Here is a 24,237-nt window from a genome sequence, read left to right as displayed (position 1 = left end):
TTAATACTTGTTGTGCCATTCACACTGACCAACACTCACCTCCTCAATGTCCAAGTTTTTTCTGGATTTGTAAATAAACTCTCCGATTGCTACAAAAACTGAGAGGACTAGTCCAGCTGCCAGCACAATAAAGATTCCCCCTATGTTCTCCACACCCAGAGCACTGGCCTCTTTGCTGTCCTCCTCTGGGCAGCCATTCCCTCTCCACCATTTCTCCTTCATCATGTGCAGCTTCCCTTCCTCCTGAAGCTGCAAGATGGCAATGGTGATCTTATCTCTGTAAGGGGAGCCTACAGCAGGATAAAGAAACATTATTACTGCCATTACCATTGTCATAACCTCTGGGTTTGCTGTTTAGTAGACAGATAGGGAGCATGTATTGGTTATCTTTGTGACTGTTTAGTTTGTTACTCATCTCTCTTACCAATCGGCGTTCCCACTCCGTAGCCCTTTGAGTCTATCAAGCCTCCAATCTGTGTGAGATTGCAGTTACGCTGGCTGATGTACTCAATGCTGGTTGACTCCATCAGAAGAGCGTAGTCTGTAGTGAGAACCCTCTGAATCCCCTCCCGGTTGTTTTTCACCAAAGCCGTGTTTTTTCTACTGCTCATGAATGCCCACATTTTCTCATAAGTTGAGATCTTAGATTTCTGTTGAATCAAGATTAATGAAGATTTTAAACAATGCACCTTGATGGTCAGCACAACAAACAACTACACAGAGGTTAACACTAAACAGATAATGTTAATACATGGTCAGTGGTTATAGCTTTTTTCTGATATTTCAAATGAAAGAAGACTATCTGCTGACTGGAGCAATCATCCTGATGCATGGTAGGAGATGGGATGTGACAAGTGTGTACAAACATGCTCCAGTGCAAGTTAATTTTCTCTTTACATTCAGATAAAGTTGTTGTGTTACAAACAAAACAATATATCCTAGAATTTTGTGGAAAATTTGACCATAGGCTTTTATAAATGTATGTGTTTGAGGGAATTTCAAAGACACTATCCTTTAACCCTACTCATGTTACTGTAATGACGAAGAACTGAAACATGTCAGGTTTATCAAAATCAAAACTGATGTTCTTGTTTGAATCCCTCCCCCCATCGCTATATAGTAACTTTCCCTTTTATTGTTCAGTGAAAAGGAGATTACCTTAAAAAAGGTCATGGTGGAGCCATCTCTTACAGCACCATACTCTATTTTGGTTTGCTTGGCCAAATCATCTGCAGAGTCAATAGGTGAGTCCATTCTCTCCACAGTGAGAAAGGCAGCCAAGTTGGCAGTGTATGAGGAGATTATGATCAGTGTAAAGAACCACCATATTCCACCGACTATCCTTGTAGAGAGGGCTTTAGGCATCAGCTCGGATCCTGTAAGAAAGCAACGCAAGGTACATCATGAACTCTACAAACAAATACATCACCAGACTATGATGATACGTTATGTAACAAAAAAAAAGCTATGACATTTGTTTTTTCAGGCACACCACAAACATTATGCTGGTGATGGTTGAGAGTGCTCTACCGGGAGGGAAGGGAACCTTTTTCCAGGTATGAACACAGCATGATGACATAACACTATAATAAGTGCATTAAATTGGGCCAATACCTTGCTGCATAAGTGCTCCAACTCCAAACCAGACACTGTTTATTAGAGTGAAGTTGTTTTCAACCACATCTGAGTCTGGGTTGCAGGGGTGAGGGTTGTACCACTCATAGGGAGTGAACCTGAAGGTAAAGAAGTCACAATTAATGAGAAAATAAATAAATTGCTGAATATAATGACACCAAATTTGATGCGAAGGCCTATTGCATCTGGGAAGTTTAAATGTTCAACCAATGTCAAATGTTGTTTTTGGTAAAACAGTGTTGCCTAAAGTGCAACCAGCCACAGTAAAAATATAAAGTTATTCTATCTGAAGCTATAGGGATTTAATGCACAAACTAATCTTAAGTCCCATTTATTAGAAAATGCTTTGTGCTTTTACCTGGCAATAACAAACAGCACACAGCTGACACCGAGGCAGGCGAGTAGCACATACATCCAGATATCAGGAGACAGTGGGTTGAGGAAGGAGAACACTCCTGGATTGGTGCCATTGGGTTTGTGGTAGAGGATGCTGATTCCCAGTGTCATGAAGGGCTTTGAGAAATCTATCACCTTTTCCCTTACATACGTGATAGTGAGGGGCGCCACGGCGAGGTCAGCCACCTGATACAGGACAAAAACATCAAGCAGAACCACAGTTAAAGATAGATGATACCGCTGCTTGCTCGGATATTCTCTAACATATAATATTGATTGGTACTCACATGGTCAATGAGTTCTCGCACCATGCCATTCCACTCCCCCTTGTCATTCTGAGCTCCATATTTACCATCGGAGACCAGCTTTACCTCATAGGAGAAGCCCAAAATGTTGGAGAGCTCTTTGAGCAGGTCCAGGCAGTAGCCCTCAAAGCGATCATTTCCATAAAGGGGCTTATCAGATTTCTTATACATGACATAAGGATTTTCCTGGAAAAAGGGAACATAATAAACTCTTTTAGTTTCATCAGCACATTCCTGATCAAATGCTGCCTGATAATTACTTTAGATCATACCAGAATAGTTGTGACAATGAGGGTCCTGTTGGCCATTGAGTCAGTCACATTTGTGGATGAGTCCTTGTTGTTTTCTGTTAAATTAAGGCCGGTTTGGGAGTTCCACACGCCAATCTGTGAGTAATAAAATATTTAGATAACCACACTGAAAGATCCATAGTTGGCCGAGTCACCTTCACATTATCACGACAAGGAATGCAAAGAAGGGAAGAGAAACAAGTACTAAGAAGGAGACACATTACAGTGGAAGAACAACAGGAGATTCTAGGGTGGGGTAGGGGAAACAGGAAAGAATATAATGAAATATAATACTTGAAATGCCATGTCCCACCAGTACCTAAAACTTGTCTTTTTTAAAAGGGGGGACATCACTGAGGGCAGCACGTAGTGTAAATGGATAAACAGTATAAATATTCCTTTAGTCTGCCAGGGCAGCTAAAGTACAGACCTTTTTCCACACTTTATTCAGGCGGTTGTTGCCCGCGATTGTCTTGCGGAAATAATAAAGAAAAAGCATTTTAATCACAGAGCTCTGAACTTCAAGGGAAAAAAATAGTAAACAATGATGATGAATTTTGGCTTAAATACACATATGAAAAATAATAACTCCACAGCTCTTATTTTATTTTAATTTCAATCTTTACTTCCAACTGAATTGACTCAAATTGATTTTTTTGAAGTGGCCTGTTCATGACCTGCCAAGTGTTCAAAGGAATATCCAAAAATGTTTGACCCTAAAATGACAGCTACAACTATTTGCAAGAGCTATGTGTCAAAACAGTTCAAAAAGTTCCTTTTGGGGGTATAATTAGTGAACCAGATTTCAAGATGCTGTATATTGTTTCACAGACGGGTCATCTTTCTGCTATTTTAGAAAAAAAAGAGTTTGCAGTGAATACCATTTGCTCTGTTTGTTATTTTCCCTACTCTGTTCAGCTCTGCTTAAAAGTCTACAACAACAGCATGTAGAGACAATATAGACATGGGTCAGATAGTTCACCTTCTCCAAGCCGTCTTCCTTTAGGCTGATGACATCTAAATCAAATTCTTTCCTCAGGCCGTCTGTCTTATTTATAATTATTTGTCCAGTCAAGCCGTTCCATTGTACCTGTGGCAAAGACAGCGCAGAAAACAAAACCAATGAATCCCTCAGTTTTTTTATTGTCATAGAAATAAACGCAAAGTCACGCAGAAGCCTGGAAAATTGAAAACAGTTCTTAAAAGAATGAATAATTGATGAGTGCTAAATTAAGCGAAGAACATTGACATAGGCTAACTGCATCTTAATGGACATTTTTGCATTGGCTGGATCCTCAATGGAAATATTAAGTGTCTCTGAGTGTATAACTTGGTGGACAGTGATGTAAATTGAGCAGGCAGGCATGGCCTCTGTCGAAGTGGAGAGCAGCGGGTGGGCAGCAGAGCTCAGAGATATTTGAATGCAGTTGATAATGAAGTGAGCTCAGCTGAATAACAGTCAGGTTAAATCTCTGTTACAGAGGGCTTAGAGAAATGAGCTTCATCTTTATTTTGCACTGATGCAGGTAGCTAAGGAGCCAGTTTATTTAAAGGGGAAGAAATCAATACACCTTGTGTCATTTTTGTCTGGATGTCAATCAGAGTAGCCTGAAAATAGAATTAAAGAGCAGTTTACCCCATAGAAAAAAGTCTCTCTCTCTCTCTCTCTCTCTCTCTCTATCTATATATATATATATATATATATATATATATAGATGCAATGCAAGAGTCTTTAATAGGAATCTAAATGAGAAATAATCTAATCACACATTGATAGAAACAAAAACAAGCTGCCGCTCCCTCATTTACATATTATCACTGACAATCGGGATACTTATAACTGATAACCTACAACTTGTTGTGGGCAGTTTCTTCTTTCTGCACAAACATAAGTAAGTTGGTTGGTTGGTGTTTTTAAGAAGAAAGCAGTCATCGGAGAAACTGATTACAACATGGCCTATGGATGCCTGTAGATTATTGAGAGCAGGCATAACAGTATTAATGTTATGTTTGAAAATGGACATAGCTGTTTCCAAAGAACAGAAGCTGCTAATAAAAGCCAAATACGTTTGGGAAATAATGCTAGTATATAGGAGTAGAGCTGTCTCACTTGTTTATCTTTAAAGGACTTTTGTTGAGGCTCACTCCAGTGCAGCTCACTGTGCGTTTGCTCTCAGCACTAGAAATTATTTCTGGCACTCGGACAAACCAAATGCCATTGAGCACATGGTACTGGCAAAAGCTTCAAACCACTGCATATCATACCGAAACTCTCTGAAGGAATTCATTTCTTCTGAGGTAAGGGGGAAGTTCCATTTGGTCTTTGGGTGAACTGTCCCCTCGCTTATTGTAATACAATCAAATAATCCTGCTACACCATTCACTCTACCCAGTTCTACAAAACACTCCAAATTCATTCTACTCTCTCTCTCTATCAGCCTGAAGGATTTTTTGTTAGAAATCAATTACAGGTGTATTAACAGATGCCGAATGACGCTGAGCCTTATGTTTCATCATCTTGATCTTTCATCATTTAAACAGAAACTTACATCAGTCAGTTTGTAACTGAAAATAATTATATTCAATCTACTGGAACCGAAACAAATGTATCCTGAGCCATTAGTATGTGCAATACGCGGCATGTGGTTGTCTGTCTACATGTGTCAGCCCTGTGATAGACTGGCGACCTGTCCAGATGTACCCTGCCTTCGCCCAATGACAGCTGAGATCGGCTCCAGCCCCCCCGCGACCCTTAACAGGATAAGCAGTTACGGAAAATGAATGAATATGCGGTATTTGGCAATGCACACACACAAACATAAGATTCAAGATTAAACTTGACGCCATTACGAGAAATGTTTCCTCTTCGTTAAGTTACTGACATCCGTTTCTAATGCAAAGACCTTTTGCATCTATAGAAGGTTACAGGGTATCATTTGGTGAAGTAGGTCTTTGATTAGACCGCTTCACACAGTCTTATCGCACACATCTGTGAGGCCTACTTAACCCCTAAGTCCAGATTTATTCATGTCATTAAGTCTCTTTTTAAATCCTCACCAATCAAAACAGGTCTTGACCATGTGTTGGTGTCATTACTGTACATGTATTGATGACATGGATCTTCTCAGATTGGAGAATACAGATGTTAAAAAAGGATGAGAATGAGTTTCAACACATCACTGAAACCTCACTGATTATCCATAAACATACTGGACAGACCATCAGCACCAATGTGAGAAAAACATGTTTTTTTTCACTCCTCCCGCAGGCCTCTATACCCCACCTTTACAAACAAACACGCTCTGCATGTTCATTGGTAGATTAAAGAAAAAAATCCAAAAGCACAAAGCTGGCCCTTATTATCTTGAGCTGTGAGTTTTCATGAAACTTTCTCTGCCAGACTTAACTATTAGTATTAAATATGTGATACAGCCTTGATTCCTGCAGGGGGAAAAGTATTTTTGCCTACCCTCCCTACGTGAGCAGAGTCACAGAGCAGCACTCCTCAATCAATGACTTGCTCAAGGGCACCTCAGATAACATAGTTATAAAATACAATCTGAAAGGACCATATCAATAGGTTGCATGTTTTAACCAATTTAAAGTCTATGCTACTGCTGATTATTTTCCACAGATAACCACAGATTCTGAATGTATTTCCCACCATCCAGGAAGAGTATGGCATCTGTACAGTATCATGGTCACCTTGCAGAGACATGACAATGACTTTCTGTGAGTGATCCACCACAGTGAACATTATGTCTGTCTGTGGGGAGGCTGTGGCGTAGTGGAGAGCAAGGTAGTTCTCCAATCAGAGGGTCGGTGGTTCGATACCCGGCTTCTGCAGTCGATGTGTCCTTGGGCAAGACACTTAACCCCAAGTTGCTCCCGAAGGCTTGCCATCGGTGTGGACTGGATGTTGCATGAATGTTAGTTAGAGTCTGATGGTGGCACCTTGCATGGTAGCCTGTCATCAGTGTGTGAATGGGTGAATGATATGTAATATACTACTGACTGTAAGTCGCTTTGGATAAAAGCGTCTGCTAAATGACTGTAATGTAATGTAATGTCTGATTTGATTGTTGTCAACGTTTCATTATTATTAGGTGGTAATATAGTGCAGACTTAAACTAATCATACCTGTCAACCCCACTGTAAAATAAATAAGAAGAAGGATCATGGGACATCCATGTAACTCATTGTGTGATAAATACACAAATTAATTATTTTTTTACGCCAAGTCAAACTGCCAACTGACACTGGAAATTCCTCCACTGCTGGGTTATATGCACTTTGATCCCACCAAATAAAACTCTCATGAACAGAGAAAACTAAATCTGCATTTTATCATTGAAGAACATTGCAAAGCACAACTTTTAAAATATGAGACTTGGCAGGTATGCTCATTCTCAACAGTATTAACACAAAATGATAACTAGTAAAATAAGGATGGACAAGATGTTCACTGTGATAGATTAGATAGATAGGTTCATGTTTGCATTGAGTACCCTTTATAAAAAAGCTATAGCTCTTAATGGACAGCTCTCATCAGTAGCCTTCTGAAAACCCACTTTTCTTAGAAACCCTCAACATGTAGAACATGACATCAATTCCTATCTCCTAAGATGAATGATTTAAAATATAATCTTCACACACAGGCTCCTTGTTCATCACAGCAGATCTCCTAACTCTATTGTGTCTGATCATGCAGCCAAGGAAATGAAAAATAGGTAGCAGGCTGTGAAATGGATGGATGTATGAAAGAAAAGGGTGTCAAACATTCATAAACCAAACTCACCTCTTTGAGCATGCTCATGAAGCGTGATCCAAAGCGCCAGGGTTTATGTCGGTGGCACTGAAGGGAGCTGACAGTGATTTGGGCGGCCCGTTGTGAAGCAGCAGCCACCATGTAGACAGCATCGTACATCAGAGCTGCTTCTGTCTGGAAGAGAAACATGGCCATCAGCATCCATCAGCAGGGATCCCTTCATTCACTTATCACATAAGGACTGTTGATGTACACGCACAGCATCGTATGGGTTCTCAAAGCAGCGCCAGTTTTACAAACTGAATGGAAAGCAATCAAACAGACAACACTAGCAGCCAAGTGAGCACAATCTGAGGAGCAATTCTATTCAAAATACCTTTCTGATTGTACACACAATCAGATAGCAACATGGTGGACTGCTGTATTCTGACTCAAGTGTGGGTGATGAGGGGCTCAGATTAAGCCTTTGTAAAGGTCTTGTGCAGCTCCCCACAATAGGCTTCATGTTTACACATTTACATATAATCTCTCAGCGATTATGTCTGGATGTTGAGAATTATCTTATTTGATGTTAGAGCATCGTTTTTGGTATGGAAATCAACATGGCTGATGACAAACGATTGTTTCTAATATTGCTCAGTTGACAAATTCAGACTGTCCATATATTTTCCATTAAATGTTAGGCTTTTTATATAATTAACTTGCCTTCTTGGACCTTTAGAGCATGTTGCTTACAGTATAAAAACAATCCCAATACCATCAGAGAGGACATCGTTTAGATGGGAGTCCCCACTGAGAAACACAGCCCCTGCACCTGGTGGACCTTTGGCATGCGGAATGAAAGAAGGGAAGTAAAGTCACTCACTGTCATCATCCCCTCCATCATTCCAGTCTCAGCTTTGGAGGGAGCCTGCAGTCGCTCCATGGCCCACCTCTCTACCACCGAGGCCACCTGTGGACTGTCTATGTTGAGCAGTCTGAACCCCGTCATGTTGACCCCACTGTAACGGTACGGCTCCAGGTCGAGGGAGAACAGGTCCTGTAGAAGTACAACATCATCAGTGTAGAATTAATGTGATCCTTGAAAAAAATACCCAAAAAGTAGATGTGAGTTATTCAGCAAGGGTAAAGGGACAATTCACCATGGAATTATGCCAAGGGCACTGAAAACATCCAGCAATGTTATTATAGAACAAACCACAGATGTTTGAGTTCATCTGCATAATCTTTGCATAACAGAATCACGAGGTGATATGGCTGTCTAAGCACACGTAGGATAGAGGGACACTGTACAGTGACAATGTAACAGTGTAATTATGTGCATATCCATTCGCTTTCATAGAGAAACTCATGAGTCAAACTTCCTGTGCACATATAATAAAGAAAACAATCTTTGTGTTCTTGAGATGCAGATATTTCAGAAATGTTGCACGGTAACAGTATTCTTACCAGTGTGGTGAAGAAGAAGTGGTAATATTCAGTCATCATCCCCATGGACAAGATCTAAACAGAATCATTTTCTAATGTTAGCGTAGTGTTCCCAATCAATCTTTTGTTTCTAAATGTGGAAGTCTGGCTCAAAAAAAGGCTCTGCTTGGATTTGGCAATGATTATAGGATTTCTAAAGGGGATAGAATGAGACTAATCTTGCACAAAGTGAATATTAAATCAAAAGCAATGCAGAAACACCAAAATAATAAAAAAAAAAACATTCTCCACTGAACAATTCAAATTGGACTTCTGACAGAACATTGCATGTTGGGTGTCAAGTTTAAATTAAATCCTTAGGGCAATGACCTATGGTTAGAGTAGACTACATGCTGGTAGACCTTTGTATTTCACCTGCTTGAGAACATCGGCTGATGTTTGGTAAGAGCAGTCAAAGATGACGTAGAACTCTTTCCCCTTCTTCATCTCTTTCAACAGAGGACGGGCATCTTTACTTCCTGTTGGCAGCTGGCGGATCTTGATTTTAATGCTGTATCTGGATGGAGCTTTGATCAACTCTTGCAAACGAATCAGTCCTTAAATTAAATGCCAAGAAGACCATTATTAGAATTGACAATCACATTTATAACAAACCCACCCTCTGGAGACATTTCACCCGAAATAAAAAGGTAATTTATGGTGTAGTGGAAGAAAGACTATGTAATTCATACATGATCAGCCTTTCATTGTGTTTAAGTGTTTTGGTTTCATGGTATTTGATTTTCAAAAAATGCATCTGCTTCAATGAATGGATGTTACAGTCTTAACATATAATACATTTAGTTTTACAGTAAAGGTGACTTTTCTGGAGACATTAAGCAAACAGAGTATGACACCACAAAAAAATCCAACCAACGATGACTCTGTCATCATTATAATTTACCCAGCATCTGCTCTGTCAGATGATAAAAGACAAGATAAGATAAGCGTTCACACTGGTCCATTTATTACATATCAATTTTGCAAGGTTAGACACAATTCTGGAACTTGCAATCTACTGTTGGATTATTTTGTAAGCATCCCAAAACATAACCCATTGGTAATAGCAACTGACACACATTCAAAGCTTCATGGAATTGAAACAGATTTATCATTGTTGTATCATCATTTATGTAGAGGCGCTACAATGTATCAGTATGACAGTTCGCAACCATTTATCTGAGAATATGGACAGACCCCCCCCCAAAAAAAAAAAACCTGCTGAATTTAGTCTAGCCTTATTGGAACATTTGCTAGCCATCTCACCTGCTCTCCCATGGGTTGCTATTGTCATTGTTCATCTTATAAACACCTTTTCTTAGCAGCAAATAAATGAAGGGGGTAGAGGGGTTGAGTCTCTAACATTGAACACAACAACTAACATAATGAATTCATAATTATTTGAGTTAGTTCATTTATTTTGATCGCTTCGGTTTAGTCACTGTATTTTGAAAGTCTTAACCAGAAGTGGTAGCACGCTTTTTTTCTAAGATGACACTAATTTGGCTAATTTGATATTGCAGTGCTTCGCTGTGACCACAAGAGGGCAGTGAGGACTCTCGGTTAACCTCAGGTCAACTGTCATCATGATCACATCGATGAATCCTGTGTTATGACAAAATAATTTCAACAAATGTAATGCTACATTTAATACGATCAATTATGTTTAAAAAAAAAATGCAGCACGCCATCCAGTAAGCAATCTACCAAGCCAGAAGCCTTTATTTCACGGTATTTTTAGTGTTCACCGGAAGTGTTAGCATCCTCTTGAGTCTACATCGACGACCTGCGACCACTAGAGGGCAGACTTGTCCACCGTAACTCATTATGTGAGAAGATAACCAGTTCAAGTGAAGAACCTTACTAGAACAACATTACATTTGGTCATCGGAATATTAACCCCACTGACGAATGTGTGGCCGTCTCGTAGTGCAATTACTCACTATGGTCACAGGAGGGCGACAAACAGTCATTTCTAAACACACTCTTCGCTAGGTACAGTTGGTCTGTCGCCATCTCTACCTAGCGTTCAGGCAGTCACATGCCTTTAAACTTTATAATATCACAGAAGTTTAAAAATCTTAAAAATGTTAAATGAAACAGTATATTTAAGCAGTATATCTCAATATGTAAATTGTATTACATAATCATCTGAACTGCTGAACGTTTCGATTTATTAAATGTTACTCGTTTTATTTCCCACGAACCCCTTGATTTATTTGCTGTTTATATAGAAATGTGTCATGTTTATCTGTGTAATGCTCATACCTCTGGTTTTTCTAATCTCCAAGAATTTTTTCTCCAGGAGTTTCGAAAAGTTTTATTTTATCTTATATTTCTGCAATAAAAATATATCTCATGAGAGTTCTGTGCCCTCCAGTGGTCACAGAGAGGAATTGCAATATATCAAATAAGAGACATGATAGTTACCCAAACTTCCGGCTTACAAAATAAAACGTTCAAATGAAGCTCGCGTAGATATGAACTATTACGGATGTTGCGCTCGAGACCCCGTTGCCTCGTTCGTCATTGGCACGTGATCGGGACTTTTGAAAGGTCACTACGGTGTGGAGTGTGTTTGTCGATTTAAACAACTCTAGCACATGACACTAATCACGAGCAATGAAGGCAGCTAACTAAGTTGCATCGGCAAAGCCAGTGTACAACAGCTGTTCATGATCACAGAAAGGAAGAAGCCAGATGCACATAGCACTGGCGCGTTTATTGACGGTGCAATGAAACATGAATCGTTTTCAGCAGCAGGATTTACAATATAGGACCACATTCTTAATCTCTCCAAATGACCGGTTGCATTACGTCCTAACCAACATGCACACAACGTGTAATCGGATATGAGACTGGATTGAACACCTTGACCATCTAGTTAAACATGTGCTGCTGTGACCGCTGACTGTGGGTGCTGGCCTGCAGAGAGGATTTTGCAAACACAAAGAGTCAAAGATGAAGCTCTTTCAAAGGTAAGACATAATGCTCCACTGCATTGCTATTTGTGATACAGTTTGGAGTCTGGATGCTAATTCAGCCTCTAATTTGGAGTTGATTCAAAGCATCCTTGGTTCTCAGGTTGGTGTGACATACTTTTGTTGGGTGCTTAGATGCTGTGAGTGGAGCTGTTCATGGTGCTGCAGCGGTCATTGATGAGCAAGGTAATGTTACACAACAGAAGTTTGATGTTTTGGGATGATGGTTGTAACAGGTTTCTATGCAGCCATTTGGCCCTGCGGTGTGACAGATGTATTATGTCTGTGTACAGTTGCAAGTGATTTTGGCATCTTCTTATTAACAGTAAATCTGTGGTGTACACCATAGTGCCTTAGTCAGAAACCCAGTAAATGTGTTGGCTGAACTATAGTATTGTGCTATACTCTGTAAATCTCTGGTATAGCGACATGGTCAATTACAAACGTTACACAATGAGCATTATCTTTTCTGGTGTAAACGGGCTGCAACGATCATTATTATTTTATAAACTTTAAAAATAATCTGCTATGAAGTCATTCATCAATTACTCCAAAACTTTTTGGAGAAAAGTGAAAAACGTCTCAGTCCCAAACACAGTTTAGCAGTTTAAATCACCTGTTACCTTTACAAATGAAATACCTTAAGATCCACAGAGACCACTGAGATGCCAACAAAAGGATGAGAACATTTTTAGAGCAGCCCTTTTGTTTCATGATTTTTGAAATCCTTCCAACATTGATTTACACAGAAACCGTCTAGGAGCATCTTGAATGAAGAGAGTAAATTCTACATTTTAAAACATTGTGATGTTTGGAGAGACACAGTCTTTCCCTCTTTCCAGGCTAGACTCTGTTTCCACTAGCCTTGGATTAATAATGTATTATTCCAAAGTGTTTTTTCCCTCCAAACATTGTTCCTTCTGTTGTTACATTGGGGTTCTCTGGCTGTATATTTAGATATGTATGAAAAACTATATTTTTGTTTGGCGTTCAGCTCCCATGTGGCTAAGACTTGTTGAAGCTGTTATTGTTAAAGTCAGATTCCTCACTGTCCAATCATCAACACAAACTACTTACTGCAACCATTGCACATTACTTTAGTTACTTAACATTGAACACCTTAGAATCCCTCCTGCCCTCCACCAACAGACTCTTTAGCGTTCAGGTCCCACACTACGATACAGTAGTTTGTCACACAATCGGCTCTATAAACACATGTACAGTATTCACACAAGCACAAAAATAACATCCATTTCCCAAATTTTTGTAAGTACACTCACATGGCTGTCAGTTTTGTAAATAATAATTACATTATTAGACTGTAAAGCGAGTGTGCTTCCTGCTATGTTTTTATCAATGCTGACATATTTGGCTGACGAGGTGTTTTATGCTTTATTGGTTTGACTCACCAGTTGCATCCTCATAGACAACAGTGACCGTCTTCCACTTGTAGTACTGCACTATGTCCAGCACAGCTCGGCTAATGGAGGTGTATTCCGGATAGAGGTTAATGTAGAAGCTGTCTTTGTTGTCCACTGAGGGGTGTTTCCAGCGCGTCTGGATGTGAGGGACTTCCAGGGCGTTACAAATAGACTGCACCGCACTGACTGATGAGCTGTGAGAGGGGCCAAACACTGCCCCAACGCCCAAAGCCAGCTGGTCGCAGGCTAAAGTAATGAAACAGAAAGTGGAGAGAGTAACAAATAACCAGCATGAGAGACAATTGTGTCATGATAAACTATCTCTTTAATTGATCCTTCAACTCTGAGAGCTTTCAGAATAAATTAGATCATCCTTACCTCTTCTTGAGGCCTCAAAACTGTCGAAAAGGTTTATTCTCTGGATGTCATAGGTCAATGTGGTGTTTGGCATTAAAGTCCGGTTCCTGTTTATGTTGGTTACAGCAAATTTAAAGGCCAGTTCTTCAACACTAATAGGCTCATTTTCAAGCGTCTCAAAGATGCCGCCTGGAGGAAGAGAAGAAACAGAGGTGGTGTGAGAGTGATAGTCAAATGACACTGAAATAATAGCAGAGAAACTACTGATCGAATGACTTCTCTCAGTTTAGTTATTCACCATGACGTTTGAAGGTTACCACAACTGAATTCTGACAGCTGCATAATGTGGCCCAATTTTCTATGTAACTTTGACCACATAATGCTACTAAGGGACCTGGTTGAGTTGACAGGATTTTAATCTCGTTCAGAGAAAAGCTTGACCTTTACTGACTTCACCCTATTTACATGGCCTAAATTTCACCAGCTGACACAATGCCGTGTGGGATGATTTGGCTAGCAAGACATGCCTCACCTTCGGGTCATTATAGACCAGCTTCACAGCTTACGTATGTAGGGACCTAAAATATCCAGTCATACATTATCTTGCCAGACATTTTTAAAAACATATCATGCCATCTTTTTTCTCCTGCAACAGTAATTCAGCAGTTAAACCGCTGCACTCATTCACCTCACACAGTAATATTTCCAATCTTTTTCAATTTAATGCTCTAGACAACAGTCACCTTGGGTAAAATCATACTTAAGCGTGTACCCATCAGCTTGTGATTTATAGTATCATATAGTGAAGCCGCAAAACATAATAACATTTTCTTTGAAGAAGTTTTTCTGTTCAGGCTGCCAAAACACTGTTGCTATGAAATACTGCTTTCCATTGAAAACCTAATACTTTACTCTACAAATACATTATGTTTTCTTCTCTAAACGCTTCTCTAAATTCTCTTAAAGAAGACATGCAGGTTTCATTAATCCCATGACAGCATCTGAGACTTTGAAGTGCTTTTTCCACTTCCACTTCCACTTAGGTCCAAATATTATTTTTATTGTAAAATGAAGTGGTCAGTCTGTATAAATCAAACATTGCTTTAACTGTTATCTATAGTATAAAAAAAAAAGTCAGCATGAGACAAAGCTAACCCTCGAGTTGTCGCTGATTATAGTGAAGCTGCTTCATTATACCTATTTATATCGCATTGTAAGAGAAGAAAGACTGGGAGTCAGCAGTGGATTAACATCAACACCATCCACTACTCTCATGTAAAAACTGCACTTTATATATTGTAAGACTAAACATTTTTTATTTGCTAAACCATAATCATCAGCCATGCAAAAGGGATTTCCTTGTCATGTTTGTCTCTATAGTAATTATTTTAAGTACCAACTTGCACCGGAGAGTAAGAGAGTGCTTTTCAAATCACAACCAATCAAGTGTGACATGCCATTGTGGAAACCTGATACACTTGTGTGTGTCACATGAAAGGGGTGCAAATAATAATTTAATGGATCAATTTATTGGTAATTAGTTTTTAAATGTATCAATATCACAATTTTCCAAAGCCCAAGGATACATCACCAGATTTTTCTACCAACGTTTCAAAATCCAATGATAATCAGTTTACAATAGATATAATGATTTCTGTCAATTGGCTTGTCAATAAATCGTCTTATCATTTCAGACTAGTGGTGTAAAATGATCACAATTATGATAATATTGTATAAATAATGATTACCGATTATCAGCGTACTTGAAAAGGCACCTAACAGTAATCTCAAGTATCAACATTTATTAATTTAGGAATGACAAAAATAATAATCACAAATATTTTAAATTAGTGTTACAATGCATTTGTCTGCCGTCTTATCTGCCTCTTTATAGACAACTCCTCCAGTAGGTGCAGTCTGACGGTGCCATTTACATTTCCCGCTACATAGGCGGAGGAAATAAAGTCTGACAAATGCAACTGTCAAAATTTAATTACAAGATACATTTCTCTTTTAAGCACAATCATGTTTCAGCTGGCTGTGTGTGCCAGGGCCACAGGGAGGGGATTGTGTCAGAGTTGAGGAGATCATTCTAAAAACCGTCCAACTCTTAATCCACTGTGCTGCTCCAGAAAGATGACAGCTCTAGCATGCCATGGCTGGCAATATGGATATATATTACTCCAGCCGGCCACAAGCACTACAAACAATGTTTTACATTTCAGTTACATAAAGAGCATTAGGATTAACGCCAGAAAAACGTTGGATTTTCACTGGATTGTCACCGTCTCCATATAGGGCGGGCAGACTTGTATGAGATTCAGTGTTCTTATCCCTGCTGAAAATGCCCCTGCACGTCCATTTCACCCAAGCCTTTCAAATGTAAATCATTTTAAACATCTGGGCTTTAAGTGATAGGATTTCTAATAAATTACATTCAAGGTTTAATGTTTTTTCTCCCCACATTGACATTCATGAGTGCAGATAGAAACAAGGTCAGTTCAGTCAGGGTTAGTCAGTTTTTTTATCCTGAAACAAATCAAAAACGAACGTTGACATTTTTGTTGTAGGGAAAATCTTGTGTATGCTACAAACTTGGAAACATGACTAACTGAAGGTACTTTTAAAAGCTGTGCCATTTTAAGAGTTGTTAATCAATAAATCATGAACACAAATCATGAAGATACTTTTTTGATGTTACAATAGTTTACAAATGACCTCACCCAAACACCTAGGCTACAGATGGCAATAGGTCAGTGTTTGAAGAATTGCGTGGAAAATTGTGACTGCTTTGGAAGTACAAAGGGCCTTTAAAAAGCTCCCCTTGAGACCTTGATTGTGAATGACCTTTTTCTTATGTGTACCATAGCCTGAAACTCCAAACTGAGAAAGCCTTGTCTGGACTCCCTGGTCATTAAAAGCATGCTTGAAAGTGCCAATCCTAATTATGGATACCAAGCCTCCATGAGCAGCTGCTACGACCCGTTTAAGTCCTTAATTCTTTCCACTGAATTATGAAATTCTCATGCCAAAATACAATTCTTCCAAATTTTCCAGAGAAATGTATTCCATCTAACCAACTTTGATGTGTTTTGAATATAAAAGGAGAAATAATACATGAATTTTGACCAGACAGTCCTGCTGCATCAAATGTCTCAGGTCCTATTAAGGATTCAACAACAAAGTAATTCTTGTGGCAGCATCACAGCATCATTTGTTTTCCTCATACTTAAACAGGGATTTGAAAATAGGTGGTGCAGTTTGTGTGAAATGCTAAAATAGTTGCTGCTATTTAGATTTTCTGATTTACATTTTTGTAGCTGACCACCAATCACAATCATAACATGCCTCCATCCAGATGCAAAGGCTGAAAATGCAGCCAAAATATGCACTGTAGTAGCAAATCTGTTACATGGCAAATATAAATGATCAAACGGTGAATAATGAAAAACCTAAATCTGAGACTCAACACAAATGAAAAAAAGTTAGCTTTTAAAATCCGCATTTTCAGTAGCCTTTAATAATATATTAATTTGCCATTACAGGCCATTTATTTACCGCCTCCTTCAACAAGACATGACTGTAACCTCATTGACATTCCTACAGTAGGTTTATCCACCATCCAGTAGCATCCACTCATGCCTCGGCAGGTCACTGGGTTCAAACAGACATTTAATTTGTAGGGAGTTTTTTTTTTACAGTCGAGTGTGAAGCGGTCGGGATGAGAGTCAGTACCTCCAAGTCTGAGGCCATGGTTCTCTTCCGGAAAACGGTGGATTGCACCCTCTGGGTTGGGAGTGAGTCACTGCCCCAAGCGAGGGAGTTCAAGTATCTCGGGATCTTATTCACGAGTGAGGGTAAAATGGAGCGGGAGATGGACAGGCGGTTCGGTGCAGCGTCAGCAGTGATGCGGGCGTTGTACCGGACCGTTTTGGTGAAGAAGGAGCTGAGCCGTAAGGCAAAGCTCTCGATTTACCAGTCCATCTACGTTCCAACCCTCACCTATGGTCATGAGCTTTGGGTAGTGACCGAAAGAATGAGATCGCGAATACAAGCGGCCGAAATGAGCTTCCTTCGTAGGGTGGCTGGGCTCAGCCTTAGAGATAGGGTGATGAGCTCGGAGTAGAGCCGCTGCTCCTTCGCATCGAAAGGGGCCAGCTGAGGTGGCTCGGGCATCTGATCAGGATGCCTCCTGGACGCCTCCCTTTAGAGGTTTTCCAGGCACGTCCAACTGGTAAGAGGCCCCGGGGTAGACCCAGAACACGCTGGAGAGATTATATATCTCGTCTGGCCTGGGAACGCCTCGGGGTTCCCCAGGAGGAGCTGGAAAGTGTTGCTGGGGAGAAGGACGTCTGGAGGACCCTCCTTAGCTTGCTGCCCCCGCGACCCGGCCCCGGATAAGCGGAAGGAGATGGATGGATGGATGGATGGATGGAGTTTTTTATTTGTGTGTGATGAGCTAATACAAACTATTTACACACACAACTTTTATTGTCAGCAAAAGACAAATATATCTATTTTATTGTACTGCTCACTTATTCATATCCTCTTTGAAGCTTGGTTGAAAGGCACATCCTACGCGGAAAGTAAACACATTTATCTCTCCTCACTTCCACCTGAGACCTTAAATTTGTGTGATGCAGATTGTCTGCAGCTCAGCACGAAGGGCACTGGTCCAAGCAATCAGTGCTGGTCCACATCAGCAAAACACTTCAGGAAAATATTTATAGTGTTTAAAGTAGCTCTGCTCTTTGTTTAAGATGTCTTTTGACAACACACATTATTCATTTACCTGAGATGATTATAAACTGTATCAGGAAATGACTGATCCATCTGTTAGCTTGGTTATTGTGCAACAGAGTACTAAAGCTCAGCTATAATCACTCAGTTATAATCACGCCCATGACCACCATCAACGTTCCAGACATCTGGAGTTAAGCAGCAACAATACTCCACTTTGTGTCTGGAAAATTGGTTTCAAATAAGCTTATATATTCATGTGGTTGGAAACTGCGGGTGGAAATCATCAGTCTTATCTCTTATGTGCATTTTCAATTAAAATACCCCACAAAACGTTATGAGCATATCACCAGGAAAATAATAATTTTATTTTCTCTACCTCAGGCTTTAACATTAGTAGTCCATTGAGATTAAGTCAACATTGGTGTCCAGAGGAGCATTTAGGGAGGGGAGCTCGTTGACCAGCATTTGGTGGCCGGGCCTTGACAGGGTCAGGCTAAACATTAACCACGGAGCCGCTGCCCTGTTAGAATCTTTCGTGCATCCCAAGGGAGGCTGGGGCTATGGAATCCAAGTGGGCTATGTTCAAAGCCTTCATTGTGGAAGCGGCTGCCAGGAGTTCTAGTCAGAAGGTCGTCAGGACTTGTCATGGCGGCAACCTAAAAGGAGGCCGTCATGAAGAAGGAGGCCTTTGTGGCTTGACTGGCCCAGTGGTCTCCAGACACAGCACTTTTAGGAGCTCTTGAACCCGACCGACATGTCCTCCATGTAGGAAGCAAAGACTCTGGGAAGACTCGAGAGGAAATCCACATCCACGGCAGACATGGCAGAAGTCATGAGGTAGTCAAAAAGCTCTTCATTGGCAATGTGCCAGGGAAGATTTGCTCTAAGATGCTGAAGGCTCTGCACATTGTTAAGCTGTCTTGGCTGACCGCATCTTCAGGTTGGGGACAGTGCTTGTGGAGTGGCAGAGTGGGGTGGTGGTTCCATTACATTACATTACATTACAGTCATTTAGCAGACGCTTTTATCCAAAGTGACTTACAATCAGTAGTATATTACATATCACGGTTCCCATGTTTAAACAGAGGAACCGGAGAGTGTGCTCCAATTATCGTGATATGACACTGCTCAGCCTCCCCTGTTTATTCTAAGTTGCCGTAAAGGAGGCTCAGACTAATTGTTGAACATCAGATCCAGTAGGATCAATGCAGATTGCGTCCTGGCCGCAGAACAGTGATCCAGTGGACCAATGGATCAGCTCTACCCTTTTATGGCTGTCGGAGGGGTCCTGGGAGTTTGCAAACCCAGTCCACATGTGTTTTGTGGACTTGGAGAAGGGTAATCATGGTCGTTTCTATGAGCCATTCGGTCCTTAGAGTGAGAGCTGTGTCCGTATGCTCAGCACAAAGTCAAACACATTTCCAGTTGGTGTGGCATTTTCCAGGGGTGTCCCTTGTGACCAATTCTCTTTGTCTTTGTCATGGACAGGATCTCGTGGCGCAGCTGGGGGGAGGAGACTGTCTGGTTTGGGGACCTCGACCTACGTCGGGATGAAAGTCAGTACTTCCAGGGCTGAGGCCATGGTTATCTGCCATAAAAACAGTGGATTGTGCCCTCCCAGTTGGGAATAAGTCACTGCCCCCTGCTAGGGAGTTCAAGGATTCACGGGGGTTTGATCAGAAGTGAGGCGATTCAGTGTGCCGTCAGCAATGATGCAGGCATTGTACCGGACCGTTGTGGTCAATAGGGTGCTGAGCCGAAGGTATATCAAGAGCTTTGCCTTACGGCCTTTGAGCAAAGCTCTTAATATACCAGTCCATCTACATTCCGACCCTCACCTATGGTCATTAGCCTTTGATGGTGAGGGAAAGAATGAGGTTTTGGATACAAGCTACAAAAATCAGCTTATTTTGTAGGGTGACTGGGCTCAGCCCTAGAGATAGTGTTAGGAGCTCTGACATCAGGAGGGAACCGCTGCTCCTTCAGTCGAAAGCGGACAGCTGTGGTGGTTCAGGCATTTGATCACGATGCGTCCAGGATGCCTCCTAGGGCCCACACTCATGTTTCTACATAGATACAAGAATCTCTTCAATTAGGTAATTAAAGAATTGTGACCAAGATGTGTACAAAGTGGGATATTTTACATAAACTTGTCAGTAGTCTCTGGTTGACAAACTATGTCATGTGATGCATATCTTTGGCATTTCTGTACTGCAATTTCTGGTTATTTATCCAATGCCAAATAAAGACTATGATAGGCTAGTATTGGACGATTTATTATTCTGGCTCAACTTCGAATAAACAGTAACAATAACAAAGGGAACTAATGTTTATAATGTATATTTCTATTTTATTTTTAGAATGACTTGTCTTAAACATGATCATTAATTTGTGAAATTATTTTAATAATAAAATTAGATTAGGACAGATTAAGACATCACAAATTCAGATATCTTTGACGAAAGAAATTGGTCAAGCTAGTCTTGTGAGACACTTTATTGTGCATTGTTGAAGAAGAATGCAATCATCCATTCAAAGTCCGAAAAAAATGAAATAAAATTACAGTCTATGAATACCTGCATATTAAAGACCAACTTAGTTTCCAATGTAAAACTTCTTCCTTGTAACTGCAGAGTTCACTGTTTCTGATCAGGGCTTTATGATAAATGGAATTTATAAAGAAAGATGGAATGGTAATTCTTGCTATAGCTACCATTTATTACTTTCTAATATCATTTTCAGGATCACTGAGCGTCTGTTCCATCTTTAATAGGCCAGACAATGCTGTGGGGTAATGCATGCTAGGAGGTCACAAAAACAAAAGTTTCTCCTCGTGCTGCAGGCAAATACTGATAAAGCCTTAGGCTTTGCTTTTTATAGGCTTCTGTTCCTCCCTTCAAGTCTCAGAGCAAGAGAAATAACAGGTTTCAGGTTTAGGCAGCTGGATGGACATTTTTAAGGCAGAAACCCAAAGTAAGAGGTTAACGTTAAGGAACTGATCTGTAGGCCCGGATTCTAATCTGTGATTTTGTGACTCTTTGCAATTATCACATGAAGGAGAGTCTTTTAAGGCAGAGGAACACAATGACGTAGTGTTTTGCTTGCTCCCCTCTCCTCATCCTGGGCCAGTTCCCAGTGAGAACCCAACCCCCAACATCACCACCAGCACCACTCCAACCTGGGCTCATGCCAGACTGTGAATGAATGAGGAGGTCCTAACCAGTCTACTATCTCCGTTTGATCTGGAGCACTGAGGTTCCTCTGTTTATAGGATAGCTGCTTGCGACCTAACAACAAAACATTTAGACTGAAAGGATCAAATTCACGATAATAATCTGTATCAAATCCACCTAATAAAAAAAAAAACTGCTGGACATAAAACTATTAACCAGGGAGTTGATTCAATTATATTTCTCTGGCCGGTCTTGCTAATCACACCTTTCCCATCATATGGTTAAAATCATAATTAAACAAATGAGATATCACCAATGAATAAATCATGCAAGTGAGAGGAATCAGGATTTCAACAAACAGCACGATAGTGTGGAGGCCAAGCCACAAGCTGCTGCTTCTGTGCTCTCCCCAATGATGAGATTTGGTCGCTGCCTAAGTACCATATTTGAGGAAGAGACTTTCTGCATGAAGAAGATTAGTGTTAGTTGTTTAAGGGCTTGAGGGAGAAGATTTACCATTATTACCAACCCCAGAGAAAGAGTGGAAGCCGGTCACAATCTGATGGCAGCACTTGCCAAGACAGAGAAATGTTAATTGAACAAAGCCACACACCATATGGGAGAGATTATGATGTGTGCGGGTCATGAAGAGAATGACAAAGATTAGGTGGCCTCGGAGAGTGATAGATGATTTAGAGAGATTAACAATATAGAGAACAGATCGGGACTGTTAGAACAGGGAGGTGGCACTGGCCTATTAGCCTTCAAAGTTATGCAATGGCACAAGTCTGAATGTTAAAGTCTTCAGAAGTAGAGGGAATTCAGAAACTACTGAGTGGCCTTGGGCATTGAACGGAGCAGAGAGTCCTAAGGCCTGAATTAAACAAGTCATTTTTGTGATGCAATCCTCTAACCCATTAGAGGAATGGAGAATAACCAATGGGAAAGGAGCAGGGCACATTAATTTGCCAGCTAACTCAGGCTCATTGTTACAAAGTTACATCAGATATCAAAGGGAAATAGTTGGAGCAAGAGCTCTGTTTGTCTAATTACAAGTGAAAGCAGAGGTCTTGTCAACTCTCAAAGGCTTAACAGACGACTTTGGACTCAGATCCACATTCATAGGTGTCATTGCGTATCAGCATACATATGCACAAAGTCTGAATAACTTTTGAGTTTGTTCGGTAGAAAAGGAGCCTTAGTTCACTGAGACTGCCCACCCTATACTCTTTAGCTCTGTATCCATTTCACATTCCTCTGTGCCAAGGAGATCATCATGCCAACAGTACATGCTTTCAGATGAAGCCATAGGCCAACTTAATCACTCATCTGTCGCTGACCTGTCTGTCCACATGGAGGAACAGAGACTTAGGCATTAGGCAACAAAAGTAGTTTAACACAATGAAAATGAATGGCGTTGTTTAATGTGGACTGCCCAGCACTCTGTCCTCAGTGTACCTCCCTTGAGGAAAAAAATGAACAATGAAACTTTCTGTATCATGATACTGTACAAAGATGACAACATGGTAAATCCCTGCAGGATATCTTTTTTTTTTTCCTAGTGACATTCAATATAAATCACTGTTGAATAACATTGACATGCACCTGTATGTCCATTAGGTTTTTTACAGGATACTGATAATATAATTGCATCATCCAGTAACAAAAGTATTATAGTGACACAGCAACACGTACAACTAAAACGCATCACAAATGTATCCTAAACAAACAGTGACCCCTTATTTTATGTTTTGGTTGACATTGCCAGAAGTCAAAGGTTATCCTGCTCCCATTAACTGACCTTGCTAATAATTGATATCCTTGCATGACATCCACATGTGTGATTTCTGCATGGATAACCTTGTCTGTCTTTAATTAAATACATTATTTATTTGGTAATCATTAGAGATAAGCAACGCTTCTGTGGGATATTGGCGATATCGTATGATAATGCCACAAAAGTCAACTTTTATTTTATTTTTATTACATACATGAAGAAAGGTAGAGTAGGTTATTCATCCTAAATGAAATGACCCTGTACCCAGGTCTTGTAATCATATAATTGAGTATTGAAAAAAAGCATATAGTGGCAGTATTTATATTAACAAATAGTAATGACATAAAAAAAACTTACCAATTCTCAGGACCTGCTGCGAAGTGAGCCAGAACTCTGCTATAAAGTACAGCAGTGAAAATAACAGTCCCTTCCTTTTCGCCATGGTCCTCTCTCCAGAGACGAACTTAACATTGATATCAGTTTTTCTGCCCTTGGTAATTCATGCTGATAATTTGCCAGTCCTTGTATCCGTACCGAAAATATACTGACAACCGACCCACATCCATCCCTCACACATTGTTAGGAAAAAACCAACAAAAACACACACTCCACCTGAAGCTGACAATGTTCAAAAGAACTCCAGTTTTTCCATTCTAATATCCTTTATGTGCCATTAAGGTTTTGCTTCCCATGTTCACTCTCCAGACATCCCTCTTATCATGTGTTTTTCTGGTGCACACTTGAATTGTAGGCTGCAACTGAGGAGGAGGACCGTGCCCTGGGCTCCTCCTGTCAAGCTTGCATGAATAGAAATTGGCATTTCTGGTTTCCACTTTCAAAATAAAATGGTAATTCAGGCCTTGGCAATATCACAATATTTTGATAGGAGACTGGATCATTTTCTTCGATCTTGGATATTTTAAT

General features: G+C 40.3%; 1 protein-coding gene across 1 annotated transcript; it reads right to left on the bottom strand.

Moving 5' to 3' along the window:
* On the bottom strand, nt 1-23,794 carry LOC129095933 (glutamate receptor ionotropic, kainate 1). Its single transcript, XM_054604584.1, has 16 exons — nt 23,671-23,794; nt 13,642-13,809; nt 13,252-13,509; nt 9,237-9,418; nt 8,844-8,897; nt 8,260-8,433; nt 7,425-7,568; nt 3,609-3,716; nt 3,057-3,098; nt 2,609-2,722; nt 2,319-2,522; nt 1,994-2,217; nt 1,615-1,733; nt 1,159-1,376; nt 425-650; nt 1-290 (listed from the first exon to the last, which is right to left on the bottom strand). Exons 1-16 carry the CDS (start codon nt 23,753-23,755, stop codon nt 1-3), a joined length of 2,610 nt encoding a protein of 869 aa, XP_054460559.1. The 5' UTR covers nt 23,756-23,794.
* Nucleotides 23,795-24,237: the final 443 nt, after the last annotated feature.

Source organism: Anoplopoma fimbria, chromosome 1, assembly GCF_027596085.1.
Source record: "Anoplopoma fimbria isolate UVic2021 breed Golden Eagle Sablefish chromosome 1, Afim_UVic_2022, whole genome shotgun sequence".
Classification (NCBI taxonomy): domain Eukaryota; kingdom Metazoa; phylum Chordata; class Actinopteri; order Perciformes; family Anoplopomatidae; genus Anoplopoma; species Anoplopoma fimbria.
Note: the sequence above shows the minus strand (reverse complement) of the source record. Positions and strands in the feature narration are given on the sequence as shown.

Bases quoted from the DNA above. Each gene is read 5' to 3' on its own strand.
- LOC129095933 (XM_054604584.1), bottom strand. From the start codon at position 23,755: ATGGCGAAAAGGAAGGGACTGTTATTTTCACTGCTGTACTTTATAGCA. The intron at 7,569-8,259 runs GTGAGTGACTTT...TTTCTCTTCCAG, and splicing joins TGATGGAGGGGATGATGACA to ACAGAAGCAGCTCTGATGTA. The intron at 1,377-1,614 runs GTATTGGCCCAA...GCTTTCTTACAG, and splicing joins TGGAGCACTTATGCAGCAAG to GATCCGAGCTGATGCCTAAA.